General features: G+C 48.8%; 1 protein-coding gene across 1 annotated transcript in view; it reads right to left on the bottom strand.

The window, feature by feature from the left end:
- The window catches only part of TG (thyroglobulin), a 238,068-nt gene that overhangs the window by 21,501 nt on the left and 196,195 nt on the right, over positions 1-20,372 (bottom strand). Inside the window, exons 42-43 of the mRNA XM_004373014.2 lie at positions 15,520-15,684; positions 14,361-14,528 (exon numbers count right to left, since the gene is read on the bottom strand). Coding sequence (XP_004373071.1) covers positions 14,361-14,528; positions 15,520-15,684 — 333 coding nt within the window. The remainder of the gene's footprint in view (positions 1-14,360; positions 14,529-15,519; positions 15,685-20,372) is intronic.

The raw sequence follows: 20,372 nt of genomic DNA, 5'->3' as shown, positions 1-20,372 counted from the left end.
TCTCACTGACGGCGAATGTCAGACCCTTTCCCCCTGGCTATAACTTAACCATGACCATGACCTCACATTAGGGCTGTAGACCACAGGGACCTCAGTCAAATGGCAGGATAGAAAGCCTGCCTACTGGGTGTGTGGTCCACTGCATGAGAAAACATTGAGTGTGGAGTCAAAATTTAGGGTTCAAGTCCTAACTTCCAATTTTAGGGGGACCTTAGAAAAGACATTTCATCCCTCTCTGAGACTTACATCTTTAAAAGGGGTATGATAATATTCATACAGGCCCTGTTTTGTCTCCCGTGAGGATAAAGTAACAAAAGCAGTGTGAAGATGATGTGTCAGCTCCAAGATGTCCCACTGCAAGTCGTGGCTGGTTTTGGGGGAATACAGTGGGTGCTGGCTAAGAGGGGCCAGCAGGTCTCAGTGCAAGGAGCGAGGGTCCTAGAGCCAGTGACTCCAAGTCTGGATCACGTCTCCTCCACTTCCCGGCTGTGTGGCTTTGGGCAAGTCACTTACCCTCTCTGACCCTCACATGCAAAATGGAGACCATTACAATCCACAGTATTGTCTTGAGAATTAGAAATGATATTTTGAAGCACCTAGCTCCAAGCCTGGCATGTAGACCTTAAGAAGCTGGAACTGTTTTCATTCGTCATGGGTTTCATCGGCTTCAATTAGAAAACCGAAGGCTGAACGCAGAGCCCAGCCCACCATATTAAAACCAGGAAACCATTCAGAGCTGGGGTGTGCATCTATCTGCATGGAAGAAAGCTGCCTCTTGCTTTAATTTCTATCCTCATTTCTTCATGTGAAGAATAAGGAAATTCTCTGCACAACTGTGCAAGAAAATGCAATGATTGGTCGTTCCAGGGTGTGTCAAAATGGTGTGGCCCAGTGTGCTCAGCTCAGCGCTGAGGCAAGGGCCTCAAGGGGTGAAGGCAGAGATGGGAGGAGACAGAAGTAGTAAGACTCTAGGGCCTGTTCTGCATATATCTCATGGAGGAATTCTCAATGTCCTCCCCACACCCCAAGCACTGGGTGGGCCTAAAATCCAGAGACAGAGCAGAAGTGGAGGGGAGGCTCAATCCTGGGAGAGGAGTAGGGTACAAGGACCCAGGGGCCAGTGGCTTTGTATTGAGCTTTCCTGGGCTGCTTTGCCATTTGGGAGGCATCCTGCTGCTGTTGAGTTGATTTCAACTCATAGCAACCCTATTAAAAACAAAAAAACAAAAAACCCACTGCTGTCGAGTCGATTCAGACTCACAGCAACCCTACAGGACAGAGTAGACCTGCCCCACAGGGTTTCCAAGGCTGTAATCTTTATGGAGCAGACTGCCACACCTTTCTCCTGTGGAGGGTCTAGTGGGTTTGAACCACCAATCTTTCGGTTAGCAGCCGAACACTTTAACCGCTGTGCCACCAGGGCTCCTGTGGGAGGCATAATCCTCCCTCAGTTCCTAACATGAGGTGGCCATGGTGCGCTCGGGGTTCCAGCATCCGCTGTGCTGGCGATTTGCTGTGCAAACTCAGGCAAGTGGCAACCAATCACAGGACGATAGGAGACCAGGCAGCCTTTCATTCCGCTGTGCATGGGTCGCCCTGAGTTGGGGGCCAACCTGACAGCAGCTAACCACAGCAATGCTCCCTGTGAGACGCTGCTGGCCAGGATTTAGAGGAAGATGCAGAGTGGTGGGTTGATGTTGTCCAAGGAATGCCCCCAGGACACTGTGATACATTCCCAGGTGTTGTTATTGTCAGTAAATGTGTCTACTGCTCCAGAACCACCATGCAGCAGAGGCGGCAGGGACTGTCCCCACAGCCTCACTGTTCAGTCTGGTGCCAACCACTCAGTAGATGCTCAGTAAATACGTGTTGGACAAATGAATAGAGACTACACTGCCTTTGTAGAGAAAGTACAGGCTCTAAAGCCAAACCTCTGGACCCAAATCCCAGAATTAGAAAGATCTGGGCTTGGATGCTAGCTTTGCTACTTATAAGCTGTGTGCCCTTGGCAAGTTACTTAATCTCTCTGTGACTTTGTTTCCTCATCTATAAAACGGGCACAATAATATCATCCTCTTCATAAAACTGTCATGAAGGTTAAATGGGATGATACTTATAAAGTGTTTAGCACCATGCCTGTTATTACTGTTGTCAGATATTTGTAGATTCAACCTTATATCTAGTTTCAATGGTCCAGGGAGTCCATGTCTTAGAGCGGCTTAACAGGGCTTGTATCATTGGCTGTGGGTCCAAATACTTGGAGCCCTTCTTCCAAACCGCTATGGAAAGTGAGCGACCCACCTGAAGGCTACAGCTTCCTTCATGTGTACCTCAGAAACTCTTTCTATAATAAAGTAGCTTTGGACAGTAGCAGGGCGCCAAACCCCAAGCATTGCTAAAGGAGATGCTGCTTACATAAAACGGTCTAAACAGCTTCACAGCTAGGAAGCTAGGGAGGTGTTCAGTTGATGCAGCCATAAGATTGAGACTAGAGTATCCCATTTTAAGGGGACCTGAACCGCTGAGACCAGCTGGACCTGGCCTTCTTGGCTGGTCAGTATTCTGGACCATGCTGCTGTAGGGCACGTGGGGATGCAGAGGGGCACATTTTCAGCAGGACCTGGAACCTACATCTATCCATTCTTGGCAAGGACCAGGAGCACAGATGCTGTTGCTGGTTTAATTAGAGAGTCAGCAGGGGGTGCCGGGGCCACCACGTGACTCAAGCACAGCCTTCCACAAGCTGTAACTACCAGAGTTTCCTCAGGCCATGGATCTGCTGCAGGCCTGGACTTCAGGAAGGGGTTATCGAGAAGGACACGGCCTTTGTATGCGTTTTTAAGGGACGGCCATCAGCGTGCTCTAAAGAGAAGTTAGAGCCTTCAGAGGCATTTAGACGATGTGAAGGGCCACACAGAGGCTCAGCCTTCACCTGTGAAGGGCAAGGTAGCCTTGAACGCCTGTGGCCAAGGGGACTGAGCATGGTATTCACCAGTGACCCAGATTCGAATCCTGCCCGGTGTGTGAGCTCAGGCCATCCAACCCCAGTGAATGAACTTATTCAGTGACTATTCCTCTCTCTGCCTCCACGCCAGATCTGTAAACTGGGGTTGAGGTTAGAATTAAATGAATTAATGATTGTAAAGCAACTGATTCATTTAATTTTAATGTCGACCCCATTTTCTGTGGAGTTTCCAGAGTAAGACAGACAAGGCAGAAAGGCCTGGCAGTCTACTTCTGAAAATCAATCAATGATAACCCTATGGATCAAAGCAGAATGTTGTTCCATATAGTGCTGGAAGATGAGCCCCCACCCCACCCCAGGTTGGAAGGCACTAAAAATACACAGTGGTAGCAACAATAGACTCAAGAATATCAATGATTATGAAGATGTCGCAAGACTGGGCAGCATTTTGTTTTGCTGTATATGGGGTCGCCACGAGTCAGAGTCAACTCGACCACAACTAACAACCAAGTGACAGATGTTGTTGTTGTTAGGTGCCGTCGAGTCGGCTCTGACTTACAGTGACCCTATGAACAACAGAATGAAACACTGCCTGGCCCTGCACCATCCTCACAATTGTTCTTATGCTTGAGCCCATTGTTGCAGCCACTGTGTCAATCCATCTTGTCGAGGGTCTTCCTCTTTTTCACTGACCCTCTACTTTACCAAGCATGATGTCCTTCTCCAGGGACTGATCCCTCCTGACAACATGTCCAAAGTATGTCAGACGCAGTCTTGCCATCTTTCCTTCTAAGGAGCATTCTGGTTGTACTTCTTCCAAGACAGATTTGTTCATTCTTTTGGCAGTCCATGGTATATTCAGTATTCCTTGCCAACACCACAATTCAAAGGCGTCAATTCTTCTTCGGTCTTCCTTATTCATTGTCCAGCTTTCACATGCATATGAGGCGATTGAAAATACCATGGCTTTCGTCAGGCGCACCTTAGTCTTCAAGGTGACATCTTTGCTTTTCAACACTTTAAAGAGGTCTTTTGCAGCAGATTTGCCCAATGCAATGCATCTTTTGACTTCCTGACTGCTGCTTCCATGGGTGTTGATTGTGGATCCAAGTAAGATGAAATCTTTGACAACTTCAATCTTTTCTCTATTTATCATGATGTTGCTTATTGGTCCTGTTGTGAGGATTTTTGTTTTCTTTATGTTGAGGTGTAATCCATACTGAAGGCTGTGGTCTTTGAACTTCATCAGTAAGTGCTTCAAGTCCTCTTCACTTTCAGCAAGCAAGGTTGTATCATCTGCATAACGCAGGTTGTTAATGAGTCTTACTCCAATCCTGATGCCATGTTCTTCTTCATAGAGTCCAGCTTCTGGATTATTTGCTCAGCATACAGATCGAATAAGTATGGTGAAAGGATACAACCCTGACAAACACCTTTCTTGACTTTAAACCACGAAGTATCCCCTTGCTCTGTCCGAACAACTGCCTCTTGATCTATGTACAGGTTCCTCTTGAGCACAGTTAAGTATTCTAGAATTCCAATTCTTTGCAATGTTATCCATAATTTGTTATGATCCACACAGTCAAGTGTGTTAGCATAGTCAATAAAACACAGATAAACATCTTTCTGATATTCTCTGCTTTCAGCCAGGAGCTATCTGACATCAGCAATGATATCCTTGGTTCCACGTCCTCTTCTGAATCCGGCCTGAATTTCTGGCAGTTCCCTGTCAATATACTGCTGCAGCCACTTTTGAATGATTTTCAGCAAAAGTTTACTTGCTTGTGATATTAATGATATTATTCGACAATTTTCACATTTGGTTGGATCACCTTTCTTGGGAATAGGCATAAATATGGATCCCTTCCAGTTGGCTGGGTAGGGTAGCTGTCTTCCAAATTTCTTGGCACAGACGAGTAAGCACTTCCAGTGCTGCATCCATTTGTTGAAACATCTCAACTGATACTCCATCCATTCCTGGAAGCTTGTTTTTCGCCAATGCCTTCAGTGCAGCTTGGACCTCTTCCTTCAGTACCATCGGTTCCTGATCATATGTTACCTCTGGAAATGGCTGAACATTGACCTATTCTTTTTGGTATAGTGACTCTGTGTATTCCTTCCATCTTCTTTTGATGCTTCCTGCATCATCTAATATTTTCCCGATAGAATCCTTCACTATTGCAACTCGAGGCTTGATTTTTTTCTTCAGTTCTTTCAGCTTGAGAAATGCCAAACATGCTCTTCCCTTTTGGTTTTCTATCTCCAGCTCTTTGCACATGTCATTATAATACTTTGCCTTCTCGAGCTGCCTTTGAAAGCTTCTGTTCCGCTTTTTGACTTCATCATTTCTTCCTTTTGCTTTAGCTACTCGACGTTCAAGAGCAAGTTTCAGAGTCTCTTCTGACATCCATTTTCTTTCCTGTCTTTTTAATGACCTCTTGCTTTCTTCATGTATGATGTCCTTGATGTTATTCCACAACTCGTCCATCTTTGGTCATTAGTGTTCAACGTGTCAAATCTATTCTTGAGATGGTCTCTAAATTCAGGTGGGATATACTCAAGGTCATATTTTGGCTCTCATGGACTTGTTCTAATTTTCTTCAGTTTCAACCTGAACTTGCATATGAGCAATTGATGATCTGTTCTGCAATCAGCCCCTGGCCTTGTTCTGACTGATAATATTGAGCTCTTCCATCTTCTCTTTCCACAGAGGTAGTCGATTTGATTCCTGTGTATTCCATCTGGCGAGGTCTATGCCTATAGTCGCTGTTTATGTTGGTAAAAAAAGGTGTTTGCAATGAAGAAGTCATTGGTCTTGCAAAATTCTATCACGCGATCTCCGGCATCATTTCTATCACCAAGGCCATATTTTCCAACTACTGATCCTTCTTCTTTGTTTCCAACTTTCGCATTCCAATCAACAGTAATTATCAATGCATCCTGATTTCATGTTTGATCAATTTCAGACTGCAGAAGCTGGAAAAATCTTCAATTTCTTCATCTTTGGCCTTAGTGGTTGATGGGTAAATTTGAATAATAGTTGTATTAACTGACCTTCCTTGTAGGCATATGGATATTATCCTATCACTGATAGCGTAGTTTAGGATAGATCTTGAAATGTTCTTTCTGACAATGAATGCGATGCCATTCCTCTTCAAGTTGTCATTCCTGGAATAGTAGACCATATCATTGTCCGATTTAAAATGGCCAATACCAGTCCATTTCAGCTCACTAATGGCTAGCATATTGATGTTTATGCGTTCCATTTCATTTTTGACGATTTCCAATTTTCCTAGCTTCATACTTTGTACATTCCAAGTTCCAATTATCAATGGATGTTTGCAGCTGTTTCTTCTCATTTTGAGTCATGCCAGGTAGTGGGAGACAATAAATATGACTTCTCTTTCAGCTCTTGCTAGTAAATTACTGAAACTAGAAACAGTAAGGCAGGTAATACATGCCCCTATATTCACCCCACTTCATTGTTAACACTCATTCATCGAGTATCTACCATGTGCCAGGAGCAGCTCTAGGCATTTGGGATGACGCATCAGTGAGCAAAACAGACTAAGTCCCCTGCCCTTGGGGAGCTTCTCATCTAGTGGGGGAGACCAACAATAAGCAGCATAACTTAGTCAGGTAGATTGTGAGGCAGCAGGAGGCATGAGCAAGGCTAGCAGAGCAGGGGAGGGAGCTGGGACACTGGCCTGGTGAGGGTCATAATCGGGTTGTTGGGGTCGACCTCGAGGAGGACTAGAGAGACGAGGGGTTAGCCACGTGGACAGCTGGGGGAGGAGGAGCAAGGAGGCCAGTGTGGTTGATGGTGTAGTGGTCACAGGCAGAGTGGCAGGAGGGGTGAGCGCCTGGGTGGCCTCCCCTGCTCTTTCTTCAGGAGGGCTCCTGAGAAGTGCTTTCTCCACTGGGGTTTGCAGACGCCACCTGCCCAGAGAGGGAGGCCCGCATGCAGCAGTGGGGATAGGCCGGTGGTGGTCTTGAATGGGCCCCACCAGCTCCACAGGGCTCCAGTGAGGAGCCACCCACCACTTCTTACTGGCTCCCCCTGCTGCTGAGCCAACCCCAGGATGGCCGCTGCAGACCCCAACTCACCCTCAGAGCGCCCTTCACCTCAGCAGGGAGTTTGCCCAGCCAGAAGCCCTTCCTGAATCCCTTTCCTCCTCTCTGGGCCCGAGGGCCCCTCCTCTCTCTGAGGCGGAGATCTCCCCTCTTCAGTGACTTTTCTGGACAAGTTGTCCCCTCTCTCTGGTACCTTCAAGGTGTAGCTCTCTATGACTGCTACCCCCCACTCAGGGCTAAGACGCAGATCTTGAGGCCTTCTCCAAGGAGGGTCTCTATTTGTGTCATGTCTGCGTTCTCCACCCAGAGCCTGTGCTCAGTGAGCATGTCTACACCGACTCCCCTCTCATTTACTTCTGTCTCCCACCCCCTTCCTGACACACTCTCCTCCCTGGGCTTGAGTGATCCTCCCCTCTCTTCTCTCCTCCAACCTGCTCTGTCTCCGCTCATTGAGGAACACCCTTCTGCTGCCTCTGCACACTATGAAATGCTGGGTCCCCAGCTGCCTCCACTCGGCCCTTTTCCTCCCTCTCTGTCCACCATGCTTGTGGAGGGTAAATTTCCTCCTTTACTTTAACACCAACCTGTAAGCTAATAAGTCCTACATCTGTCTCCAGCCTGAACTCCAGACTTTCATATCCAGTGCCTACCATCTCCTGGAACTCTCTCAGGGCCCTCAGAGTCAACATGTACCAACTTAACTTCACAGCCCTGGTGCACAGTGGTTAATGTGCTCAGCTGCTAACCGAAACGAGGGCAGTTCGAACCCCCCAGCCGCTCCTCAGGAGAAACATATGGCAATCTGCTTCCACGAAGATTTACGGCCTTGGAAACCCTATGGGGCAGTACTACTCTGCCCTATAGGGTTGCTATAAGTTGGAATCCACTCGATGGCAGTGGGTTTGGATTTGATTTATTTATGCATTACCTCACCTTCAGAACCTTCTCCCCCTCCTATTTTCCTACCATCAGTGACTAAAACAGCCCCCAGTCACCTGATTAAAAAGAATTGTTTCCTGACTCCTCCTGCCCCATCTTCCCCAGCATTCCACTGTTCCCAATCCCGATGATTCTTCTGTGTCGGTTTAGCCCGTCCCTCCTCTCCTTCCCTACTGCCCTATCCTATTCCTGCCCTCATCATCCTCTGTGCCGTTTTGAGGGGTAAGGTAAGAGAGCCTTGTACACAGAAGGTCCTTAACCAATTTTTGTGGATTGGTTACTCTCAAGTTATACAAAACAGGTTATGTCATCGCAGGTTTGAGAAGGAGACCCAGAGCAGAATCTCCAAAGGAAAAACTCAGTTCATCCGAGTTCGCCTGATTCTTGTGACTCTGTATGCGTGGGTAAATGAATGAATGAATAAATGTGCCCAGAATCCTCTAGAGCGCTGAGGTAGACGGAGACACAAACACTCACTTTTCATTTAATGGACATGAATTGAAGACCTACTATGGCCAGGAATGGAGGATTCAAATGAACAAGACAGTTCTTGTCACAGAGCCTGGTAAAGTCAGAGAGGCTGTCTTGTTAACCAGCAAAGTGCTCCGTGAATACTGTAACTGACCGTGGGGATGGCACAGGACCGGGCAGCATTTCGTTCTATTTCGCGTGGCGTCACCATGACAGTTGACTGTTGGCATTCAGTGGAGGTCATGGTGCAGCGGAAAGAGGGTGGGTTTGGGAAGCAGAATGATGTCTTTCTCACATCCACTCTCCCCTCAGTCAACTCTGATGGGCCTCCTCTTCCCCTCATTCCGCAAAAGTGGCCTTTATCACTGTTCCCCATGACCTACTTCCTATTAGATCCAATGGCCAGATCTCTGCTTTCATCTCACCCAACTTTCAGTGACATTAACACTTGACCTGTTTCTTTTCTTGGCTTTGCGACATCAAATTTTCCTGTTCTCTTCCAAATCTGGCATCCAAATCTATAGCACTGACCTCAGTTCTGAACTCCCAACTCATAAATCCAACTGCCTAATCCAAGATATCCCAAATCTGGTCATCTCTCACTGTTACCATGCCTCCACACTAATTTAAGTTACTAGCTTCATCCTTGGATCTCGAAGCTGAGTGCAATCTGTTCTCTCTACTTCCTCTCTTACCTCTCCATAGCTAATTTTCCATATAGCCACCAGAATGCTTTCTTAAAAAAAGGTAAATCAATATAATCACTCCCTAGGATAAAACATTCAAATAATTGCCCATTGCCAGGAGAATAAAATCACTTTTCTTTATAAATGGCTGAGATCTTAAATATCATGTTGCCTCCAACCCCTTTGACTTCATCTCCTGCACTCCCTCCGTCTGCCCCTGGGCTTCCCACGTCCTCTGGTTATGTCCCTCAAACAAGCCGAGCTCAGCCTTACCCCACGTTGCTCTAGCCCTTCACCTAGATCTCCTGGTTGCTGCTTCCTTCTCATCATTCGTGTCTAAGTTCAAAAGTCACCTCCTCTGGAAAGCCTTCCCTGATCACCCGGCCAAAGCACTCCCCCACCCCATTCCATCATGTCTTTTCCGACTACCCTGTTTTAAGTGTCATCAGAGTATTTTCCAAGATCTGAAATTCTTATTGTTTCTGCCTTGTTGCCTCACTAGAATATAAACTCCGCAAGCCTGTTTTGGTCTCCATTGTCCCTGAGCCTAGGAGAGAGCCCAGCACACAGGAGCCTCTCAGGAAATCTAGGTTGGTTGCATGCGCGAATCCACGCAATGCTGCGTCCTGACTCCACCACCCATGACCTGAGCATCGCAGGCCACCAGGGCCGACAGGTCCACCAGACGCAGCAGGCACAGAGCCCACGGCCTGTCACAGTTTTAGGGGCCCGTGAAAAGATTTCATTGTAACTTCTTTTCAAATCATAAGAAAAATTAAATATACTAAGAATGAATATATAATAATGAACCCAGCTTGGATCCCATTCATCTTTATGCCAGTGTGGTTGTAAATATAATCCTTACTGTTTTGGGGTGACAAGTCCCTCAAGCCCTCAGACCCGGAGTTTTTGCTGAGGTGAAGCTGATCCTTTTCCCTTTGCAGCCCGTTAGAGGAGCGAGGTACATAGGCGCCTGGCACGGAGGGCCCGGAGCGTAGAGTTTCCGCTGCACTAGAGGCAGCAGTTACGCAGCTGGCTGCCAACTGAAAGGCTGGTGGTTTGAACCCACCCAGCGGCTCCGCAGGAGAAAGACCTGGCCTTCTGTTCCCAGAAAAAATGACAGCTTCGAAGCGCCTCTGGGGCAGTTTTTTACTCCGTTACAGGGGGTCACTAGGAGTCAAAAATCAACTGACAACAGCAGCCCAAGGCCGGATACTCGCTGGGCCCAGGCGTTGGAAGCTGTCTTCTTTGCTTGTTGCTGTTAGCTGCTGTCAAGTCAGCCCCTAACTCGTGGCAACTCCACGCGAAATGGAACAAAATGCCACCCGGTCCTGTGCCATCCCCACGACCAGTTACAGATCGGGCTGTTGTGATTCATCAGGTTTTCATGGGCTGATTTTCAGATCTAGATCTCCAGGCCTTTCTTCCTAGTCTGGAGGCTGCAGTGAAACCTGTTCAGCATCATAGCACCATTCAAGCCTCCACTGACAGATGCGTCCTGGCTGCACTTGAAGTGCCCTGGCCAGGAATCGAACCAAGGTCTTCCTCACGGAAGGTGAGAATCCTAGCACTGAGCCACACCTTGCCTCCTATCTCCTTTGCTGAGAAGTCCTCTTGTAACAGTGCAGAGACAGGCAGGGCAGGCCTCGCTGTGCCACCCAAAGGGGCAGAAAACTGCGGCTCAGATTGGTTAAGCGACCAGCCTCAGTCACACGGCTGAAGGCAGGAATGGAGACCAGGAATGGAGACCAGGAATGGAGACCAGGAATGGAGACCAGGAATGGAGACCCATTTTGTTGGCTCCAGGTCCTGGGCTCTCTGCAGGACCTGCTATGTCTGGGTACAGACCCTACCACCCCCTGCCTCCAGTGCTGGGGACTCAGTGCAGCATCTCTTTTCAGGAAATTCATGAACAGGCTGAGGACTCCTGAACACTTCTCTTGCCGTAATCTGTCACCAGCGTATTGCTTTTCCGCGCTGGGGCTCATGCCAGTGCCTCAGGCTGCCAGGTGCTGCTTCCAAGTCTCCAACGGGCGGCCCTCCCGTCCCTGCTCCCTGCAGGGCCCCCCCACTCCACCTGCTCCTGGACGAGGCCAACTCCTAGCTGAGCTCAGGGGCACGGCGCTCTGGTGCTGATTTTTTCTCGCCTTCCTTGGAGATGCTCGCGCTTGGAAGGGAAGGCAGAACATTCCATGTTGGACAAATCTGCTTTTGATCATGTAAATTAACGCCCGGTTAATGTAGGCAGACTGTCAATTTCATCAGTAAGGAAGAGAGAGAAAGAAAAGGGGGAAGAAACCCCCACCACAGCGACTGATGAAGAATTTCAATAGAAAGCCGCTACTTCAGGAAAGCAGATCTTTCTCCGTGAGCAGCGCTGGGGCTGACCTAATGCCCCGAGGGTACGTCCTTAACTTTGCTGGGGTCATGAGGATTGTTTGGGTGGGCCATCGCTGGCCTGGGGTGGTATATGGGGGTCGTCTCACAGACTTGGAAACCCCTCCCTGCCCATCTTCTTTGATCTGAGGGAGTCTGCTGGGTCTCTGCTGGGGTGATGGGTCCAGGGGGCTGAACTGGAAGCCGTGAGGCCCTCCTACCCATCCTGGGAGCTGTGCCGGGAAGCTGGGTCACATGAGTATTTAAGCAGGGGCTGAGTGCGGGGAAAAGCATGTGTAGGGGTCTACTACGATTTCGAACTAGTCTTTATCAGGCCTGGTAACTTGGTGATCGTACTTTCTTTGTGCTCTGGATTTCTCTGGATAATGCTCTGGACCGGGGACAATGGCTTTGGATGTTCATAGTAATATTAAAATGAAAGAATTAATGAACAAAATGAACACTTATTGAGCACATATGATCTGCCAGACCCTGGTGTATATGTGAATCCTCACAACATCTTTATGAGGGTATTTACTAACAACCTCCCAATTTTACAGATAGGGAAACTGAGGCTCAGGCTCTGGAGAACCCAGACGGTTCTGATTATAATCCAGGGGCACCCAGTGCACCTCTACCCACTCTGTTAACAGACAGTAGAGGGAACAGGGTCCTGGCCAGTTCCTTCATCACTGTGTCACCTCTGCTGGCCATTGTGGGGCCCAGTGTCCCCCCCACAGCCTCCTGAGGGTCTAGAACAAGATGGCCATCTTCCCATATAGCGTGTATCACACTGCATTTTTAGTTATCCGCTCTTGTTTATCCTCTGTCTCCTTACCTGACTGTGAGTGCTCTGAGGGCAGGAATTTAATCTGCATTTATGCCCCCAAACACCGAGCACAGTGGCACCAAGTGGCCTCATGAACGCTGGTGATGAAATAAGCAGGTCTCAGTGTTAGAGACCCATGTCTGACACTGTGTCCTACTTGGGTGAGGTGACTGACTGCAATTGCTACGTCCTACTTCTCGGAAGCAGGCGGCCAGGGGGTCTGGGCTGATATCGGGACATAGTGTTCAGGAGGACAAGGAGTTGCTGGGACTGAACTGGTTTCTCCATCCGAAAAACAGTGATGACGATCCCTGCCGCATAGGGCTGCTGTGAGGATGAAGTTATTTCCTTGAAGACGCCTAGGTTAGGGCCTGGCACATAGCAGGTTCTCCAGGATTTCATTCATCAAGCCACTAGATATTTATTGGGCACCTACTGTGTACTAGACACTTCTCTCAGCACCAGAGATACAAGCAGAAAGCAAAATAAAGTCTCAGGGTGCACAGGGCTTACATTCTACTTGGGGCAAAAAGTAGACAAATAGATATACAACATGTCAGGGGATGTAGTTGCTGGGGAGCCCTGGTGGCGGACCCAGTGGTTAAGAGCTCAGCTGCTAACCAAAAGGTCAGCAGTTCGAATCCACCAGCTGCTCCTTGGAAACCCCATGGGGCAGTTCTACTCTGTCCTGTAGGGTAGCTATAAGTCGGAATCGACTCGACAGCAATGGGTTTGCTTTGGGTTTTGGGTATAGGTGCTGGGCGGGCGGCAGGATAAGGGAGTACAGAATACTGAGGGAGGTGTTGCCTTTCCAGTCAAAGTGGTCAGCCCAGATCCCTCCGCTAAGCAGAGCCTGTGGGAAGCGAGGAAGTGAGTTACATAGAGGAGAATATTCTAGTTTTGCTGCCCCTAAGTATACCAGAACAAAATATTTAGTAGCTTGTGTGTATCTTAATTTAGCCAACTATTTCCATGTTAATGGAAATTTGAGTTGCTTCCAATATTTGCCCCAATAATTAATGCTGTGATAAATATCCTTGTACAGATATCATGTAAAACTGGTGTTTTATTGCTGAGGAACAGATTCTTCAAAGTAAGATCTATTACCTAGAGGAAATAGCATGGTTCAAGGGAATGTGGATCCTGTTTGGATAAGTTAGTGACTTTTTTTTCTTTAATTCCAGTTATACTGCCCTATAATTAAATAGCCCCAGAGACCCAGAGGGTATGTGTGCTGGGGAGGGTGCCCTCTGACCCATCCCTAGAATGGTCTTTTCACTGTGTTTTATGGTCTGGGACCACCACCCCAGCGTTCACTATGGAAAGGACTTCTGTCAAGAGCCACTTGTCCAGGAGGGGTGGGGCAGGGTGGGAGGGCATGGGCCTATTTTAGGGTTAGCCACGTCCCAGCTAATGGCTACGGCTATGACTTCCGGTCTGAGCAGGAAGTGTGTGCTCAGGCAGATAAAAGCCCTCACAGCTGCTCCCGCACTTTGTTGGAACCCCAACAAGCCATTCAAAGCTGTGTTTTCCAGGCCCGTCACACACACTTCCCGGGTAAGAAAGTCGGCCTCGAAGGCTGGTGTGGGACACCCCTTGCAGGACTGGGGAACGATGCTGTTTTTCACACAGCCCTTCACCCACCCGCCTCTCCCGATTCTCAGGGGGACAAGGGTCCTTCATGGAGCAGGGGTGTCAGGAGCCTAGGGCCCTGTGTGCCCCACGTGGAGCTCTGACACAGACGTTGCCCCTTGGGCAGCACCTGCTCACTGTTTCCACTGAGATTCAGCCCCAGACGCAACCAGTGGTGTGACCCCACCCCTCTATGATTCTCCAGTTCCTGGAATGCCTTCTGTCACCATTGTCCAAACTCCTTACACAGCCGCTGCACACTGTACTTTTTCAGTGATCATTAGTAAATGAGCAAGTAAGTAAACGGCTTGACCCAGATGAGACTTTGGGGTCCAGCGGCCACTGGGGTGGGCCCAGCTGGACACCTCCAGGCCTCCCCGTTGCCCACCTTGACGGCCTTGGCTCTGTCGATGAGCCCGTCGTCCTGAGAGCTCCCGATGAGCAGATCGACCTTCGCCCGTGGGGCTCTCTGCAGCGCCCTGGCTGGTGCCTCGCGGAGGTACTGGCCATCGACCACGGGACCCCAGTAGTGGAAAGGGCCGCTCACGGCCAGGAGCTGCAGAGGGTGCAAAGGGATGGCATGATTTGTATGGCTTTTGTCCTTTTTATGACACTGGAATAATCAGTCGTGTTGCTTAGCTTAATCAGGTCTTACCAATGCGAGCACCAACGTTAGTTACCCACCTGGGTTTCTGTTGGGTAATAGGAGTAAAATGACTAGAGTCCCCGGCAGCCAGGCAACCAGGGGACAGGGCCAGGGCTGGAAGTCGAGTCTCACTCTGAGCAATGGCTGGTCCCTAAGGACCTCCCCAGAGCCTCTCTGCCATGGTAACAAGAGATCACAGCAAGCAGGGTTATCCCCGGGCCTGTAGGTATGTGAGCAATGCAGGAGGGGACTCTGACCAAGGAGGACGTGGTGGCCAAAGCCAGCCTCCAACAGGTGAACTTCACCTGCTTAACTACTATCCAGCGAGCCTGTATTTAGGAGACCGAGGGTAAGACCCCTTCCAGTCTGTGAGTCTAGACTCATCACTGATGGGGTCAGACATCAGCTGAGATGACAGAGGTATTTCTGCTGGTGTCTCCTTCACTATTGTCGAGCACCAGCCAGAGAATGTGAGCAAGCTCTCTGCAGGCTGGAGAAGGAAGCACACAGCATCATATCCAAAATCCATTACCCACTTGGGCAGCCACATCTGTAACCCTCAATACATTGTAGCTGTTACGTGACTGGTGCCTATCACGGTCCGGGCACTGGGAGAACCCTTTACATTTGCTATCTCATTTTATCTTCCAGCTCTATAAGGTTTGCATCACTACCCCATTTTACAGATGAGAAATCAAGGCTCAGCGAGATCTGTCTAACTTCAGTTTCCATGCTGGTCCATTACATACTGTGGCCCATGCACAGATTCCAGGGCCAGGGAATCTGCATTCTAGTTCCTCCTGCTCATCAACCTGCTGTGTAGCCTTGACTGGGCCATGCCCCTTTCATCGGTAAAAGACCAGAGAAAGTCCCTGACCCACTCTTGCACACTAGTGCCCACCTTGGTCTGGGCATCATTGAGAACACTGGCGGGCTTCTGGCGGAGGCAGGACACCAGGTCTTGGCTGGGTGAGGTAGGGCAGTCGACCTCCTTTGCCAAAGCAGTTGCCTGCTGCTGAGCCCTCTCTTGGCTGATGATGGCGGCTGGGGAGAGAGCAGAGCCTCCCTGAAAGAGAAAGCTGACTCAGGGAACATGGTCTAGATCATCTGTTTCCTCCTCCTCCACCCACGGGACCTCAGGGGCCACATCCGGGCAATGCATCCTTCACTTGCACTTGGTGGCCACCTGAACCCTTTTTAAGGATGCCCACAAGCATTTGGGAAGTCAGAGCTGACCAATATCACATCACCACATTGTACAATCTTGAGTGGGTGTCTCCCTAGGACTCAGTTTCTCATCTGTAAATGCGGGCTCTGGTCTAGGAGATCTTCCAAGTCTTGGCTTTGAAGCTGAAGTTCTACATGATGGAATGTGAACAGGGGATAAAGATCAGAACCATCTTCTGGGACTCCTTCAAATAGCAAGTTTTCCTTGTTCAGTTAAGATAATGTTGGACTTTGGGGATCACAACAGAGCTGGAGGAAAATGTAGAACAAAATTCTAACTCACAAAAAAAAAGACCAGACTTACTGGTCTGACAGAGACTGGAGAAACCCTGAGAGTGTGGCCCCTGGACACTCTTTTAACTCAGTACTGAAGTCATTCCTGAGGTCCACCCTTCAGCCAAAGATTAGACAGGCCCATAAAACAAAATGAGACTCAATGGGTACACCAGCCCAAGGGTAAGGAAGAGAAGGCAGGAGGGGACAGGAAAGCTGGTAATGGGGAACCCAAGATCAAGAAGGGGAGAGTGTTGACATGTTGTGGGATTGGCAACCAATGTCACACAACAATATGTGTATTAATTGTTTAACGAGAAACTAATTGGCTCTGTAAACCTTCATCTAAAGCACAATAAAAAAAAAAAAAAAGATAGTGTTGGACTTTAAAATAGATGCCCCCAGAGAAGATGATAGAAACACGGTTAATGTGAAAGTAAATTGTTCCAGCAAAGTAAACGTTAAGTCTCTGTTAAAACAATGGGTTGCTGGGAACGTTTCCTTCCTAAGAGTGTATGTGGTGGGAGCTGGGTCCCAGGAAGGTGATCTCTGTGCCTGGACTACCGGGTGAGCTGGGTCATCTGCCCAGGACGGAACAGATGAGCCGAGTAGGGTTGACCAGCACACTCTCCCAGGGCACTTCCTCTGTGGCTCCCCTGTCTCCAGCTCAGACCTGAGTACCTCCTAACGAATCAGGGAGAACACAGGGCAGAGGTGGTCGTACCACCTCCACTTCCTTTGTTAGTCCCACCACCGCTAAGAGTAATACCAGCAACTACCATGGATGGAGGGCTTGCAGGAAGTAACCCAGAGCTTCCCTGTTTTAGCGCATTTTACCCTCACAACAGTCCTCTGAGTTAGTGGCTGTTATTCATCCCATTTTGCAGATGTGGAAATAAAGGGATATGGAAGTGAAGTAACTTGGCTGAGGTCAAAAATCTTGTAAGAGATGGAGTCAGAACTGTGGAGTCAGACAGCTGGACTCAGAGTCTGTTCAGCTCCAGGACCCTGGGCAGAGAGTGGAAGGAGCTATTCCATGTCATGTAAGCTGTGTGATTTTGAATGAGTCACTTCTCTGGGCCTCTGACTCTGCATCTGTAACATGGGTGGCTGGACTGGAGAGTATCGTTCACTGACCAGCTACTACCTGCCGGAAACCCACTGTCCCGGGAACTTTGCTTTATTCACGTAATCGTCATAGCAATCACGTGATCTCGGTAAGGTTATCATCCCATTTGGCAGAGAAGCACACTAAGGCTGAAGTGAAATGGGAGAGTTCTCATTTATCAAGTATCCAATATGTACCCAGAACTGGGAGCTTAACAACAACAAATAATAATACCTAACATTTATTGCGTACTTACTAAGTTGCAGGCATAGTCCTAAGTACTTTGCATATATTAACTCATTAAATCCTCTCCAGGACCTGAGGAGGTAGGTGTCATGTACCCCCTTATTTTTAGGAGGAAGAAGCTGAGGCACAGAGAGGGTCAGTATCTTACCCAAGGTCACACAGCTGGTGAATGGCAGGGCCAGGACTCAAGTCCAAGCACCCCACCTTCGAGGCTGCGCTGTCAACTACCACGTTATGCCGTGTGCATGTGTGTGTGTGTGTATGAGTGTGCATGTGTGTGTGTATGTTTATCAAGAACGAGATGATGTGTCCTTGAGCTGAAGTATATCCTCTTACTCCCATGTAAATAGACTACTAATCTGGCTCACTCCATGGTTCATATTCAATTGGTGCAGTGGTTAACAGCTCAGGCTGCTAACCAAAAGGTGAGCAGTTCAAATCCACCAGCTGCTCCTTGGAAACCCTACGCGGTAGTTCTACTCTGTCCTACAGGGTCGCTAGGAGTCGGGATCGACTCGATGGCAACAGGTTTTTTATGCTGAGCTTAAGATTGCCAGGAGCTAAAACTATCAGACTCAGAGGTCAGTTTCCTCATACACAAAATGAGTATACCCAGGCCATGGCATCCTCACGGGGTTATCGAGAGGATTGTTGAAGAAACGCAGAGGGAAGCATTCTGCAAGCTGTGACCTGAGGTGCCCATGCTGCGACCTACTGAGGCTAAGAGTCATCAGATGGGTGCCCAGGGAGGAGCAGGGCCCTTCCCCGAGGGCCCAGTGGGAAGGCTGAGGGGTGCTGCAACAATATCCTGCAATTTGGATGCACATTCCAGCACTGCCCTTTGAAGGTTTGCCTGGTCTCTACTTCAGCATTGGGGCTGAAGGGGTATGGAGAAAGCATGGGCATTGCAGAGAGAACGGGCCGTCCTGCAAGGGGGCTGAGACCTGGGCAAGCACTGGGTGAGGCCGATACCCAAAGGGCCAGGAAGGAATGTCCAGGGCCGAGTACCGGTCCTGTCTACACAAGAGTCGAGGCTCAAATTCCAGAAGCTAAATGCAGCCAGAGGCAACACAGAGTAGAAGCTTTGTGTCCCCAGACCTGGCTACACACTCCAGGCGGACGACTCCGGACAAGTGACCTAATACCTTTTCCTCCTTGTGGAGTCTCCGAGTGTTACAAACGGTTCACGCACTTGGCTGCGAACTGAAAGGGTAGAGGTTTGAGTCTACCCAGAGGTGCCTCAGAAGAAAGGCCTGGAGATCTATTTCTGAAAAATCAATATTGAAAACCCAATGCAGCACAGTTCTACTCTGACACACACAGGGTCGCCACGAGTTGAAGCCAACTCTATGGCAACAGGTTGGTTAAGCAATGATAAAAGTAAAATATCCAGCCCAGGGCCGGAAATTCTACAACATTGCAATGAACAAGGGTCAACGTGATTTAGGTGTGCTGTTGTGGGGTTCCTGTGCCCTCAAGGTTATTTTTCCAATGATGAGGGAGTCAGATTTTCTGAAAATGACTGGCTATCCTTTTTCTTAGCAGAACACACACACACACATAAACACACACACACACACACACACACACACACACACACACACACTCAAGACATTCAAGGTCAAATCCCCTTGTTCTAAAGGGCAAATTGAGCCTGCAGCCTGCTGGCCAGTGCAGACGGCATCCACTCAGCCCAGCTTCTCCTCAGGTAGGCGGTGAGGAAATATGAATTTCAGGATGAGGCCCTCTGATATTTTCAACATTGTCTTCAGCTATAAAAAGCCAGGGTACCTGATACGGTGGGGAAGTGGTTAAAGGCGTGGGTGACACTGATATTACAAGATGGCTGAGAGAACTTTCCTCTCTCTTAAAACACTTTGTTTTAATCAATTTTCTGAAGAAAACCTATTTCTTTGTGGAAAATCAGTGGTTAAACAACCCAACGGCCAGCTCAGCCCTCTCTTTAAGATGTCTGTGGAGCAATGGGGGAGGGGACGCAGGGCAAAGCCTCGCCTGGGGCTTCAAGGCAGGAGGACCAGGGTCATCCCCAGCTGTGTTGCTTGCAGCCGCTGTGACCTGACACCTCGGAGCCTCGATTTCCACACACCCCCCCTTAACTGAGAACAATACACCGTATTTCCTGGGGTGATCGTCAAGATGGCAAGAGGCTGGCACAGATGAGGACAGTGGGTGTCCTGCCCTTGGTAGGTGGCGGAGCAAGGATTGTTACCAGCACATGGGGTCTCATGGGCCCCCCACAGGGTGTGAGCCTTCACTCACAGACAGCAGGGGCTGCTGGCACAGCCCGGAGTTATCTAATTCTGACCTAGTCTTTAAATGGCAGCGAGTTTCCGCTTGTTGTTTTCTTTCTTTCCTTCTTTTTTTAACTTTAAAATAAAAATAGCACAGGCCCAAACCGCAAATGCTGACCGCTGCTTTTGCTCCCTGGCCTCTGGACATCGGAAAGCGCCCTGACCTCAGTTACCCACAGCAGTCACCTCACCTCAGAGGCAAGGCCTCCCCTGTCCATGCACACACTCAGACACACACAGTCACAGACAGAGAGACACACGCTCAGACACAGACACACTCCAATACACACAGACACACAGTCAGACACACGCTCACATAGACACATTCAGACACACACATAGACAAACACAGTCACAGAGAGGCACACACTCAGACACAGATACCTTCAGATACACACACAGTCACAGAGAGACACACACTCAGACACACAGACACATACAGACTATACTCATACACACTCACATGCACATTCAAATATACACAGACACACACAGTCATAGAGAAACACACACTCAGACACACACATACACACTGCACCCAGGTACAGACACACACAGACACACACAGTCATAGAGAAACACACACTC

Source organism: Trichechus manatus, unplaced genomic scaffold (assembly GCF_000243295.1).
Source record: "Trichechus manatus latirostris isolate Lorelei unplaced genomic scaffold, TriManLat1.0 scaffold00022, whole genome shotgun sequence".
Classification (NCBI taxonomy): Eukaryota; Metazoa; Chordata; class Mammalia; order Sirenia; family Trichechidae; genus Trichechus; species Trichechus manatus.
The sequence above is the reverse complement of the archived record's forward strand: the minus strand, read 5'-3'. Positions and strand labels throughout refer to the sequence as shown.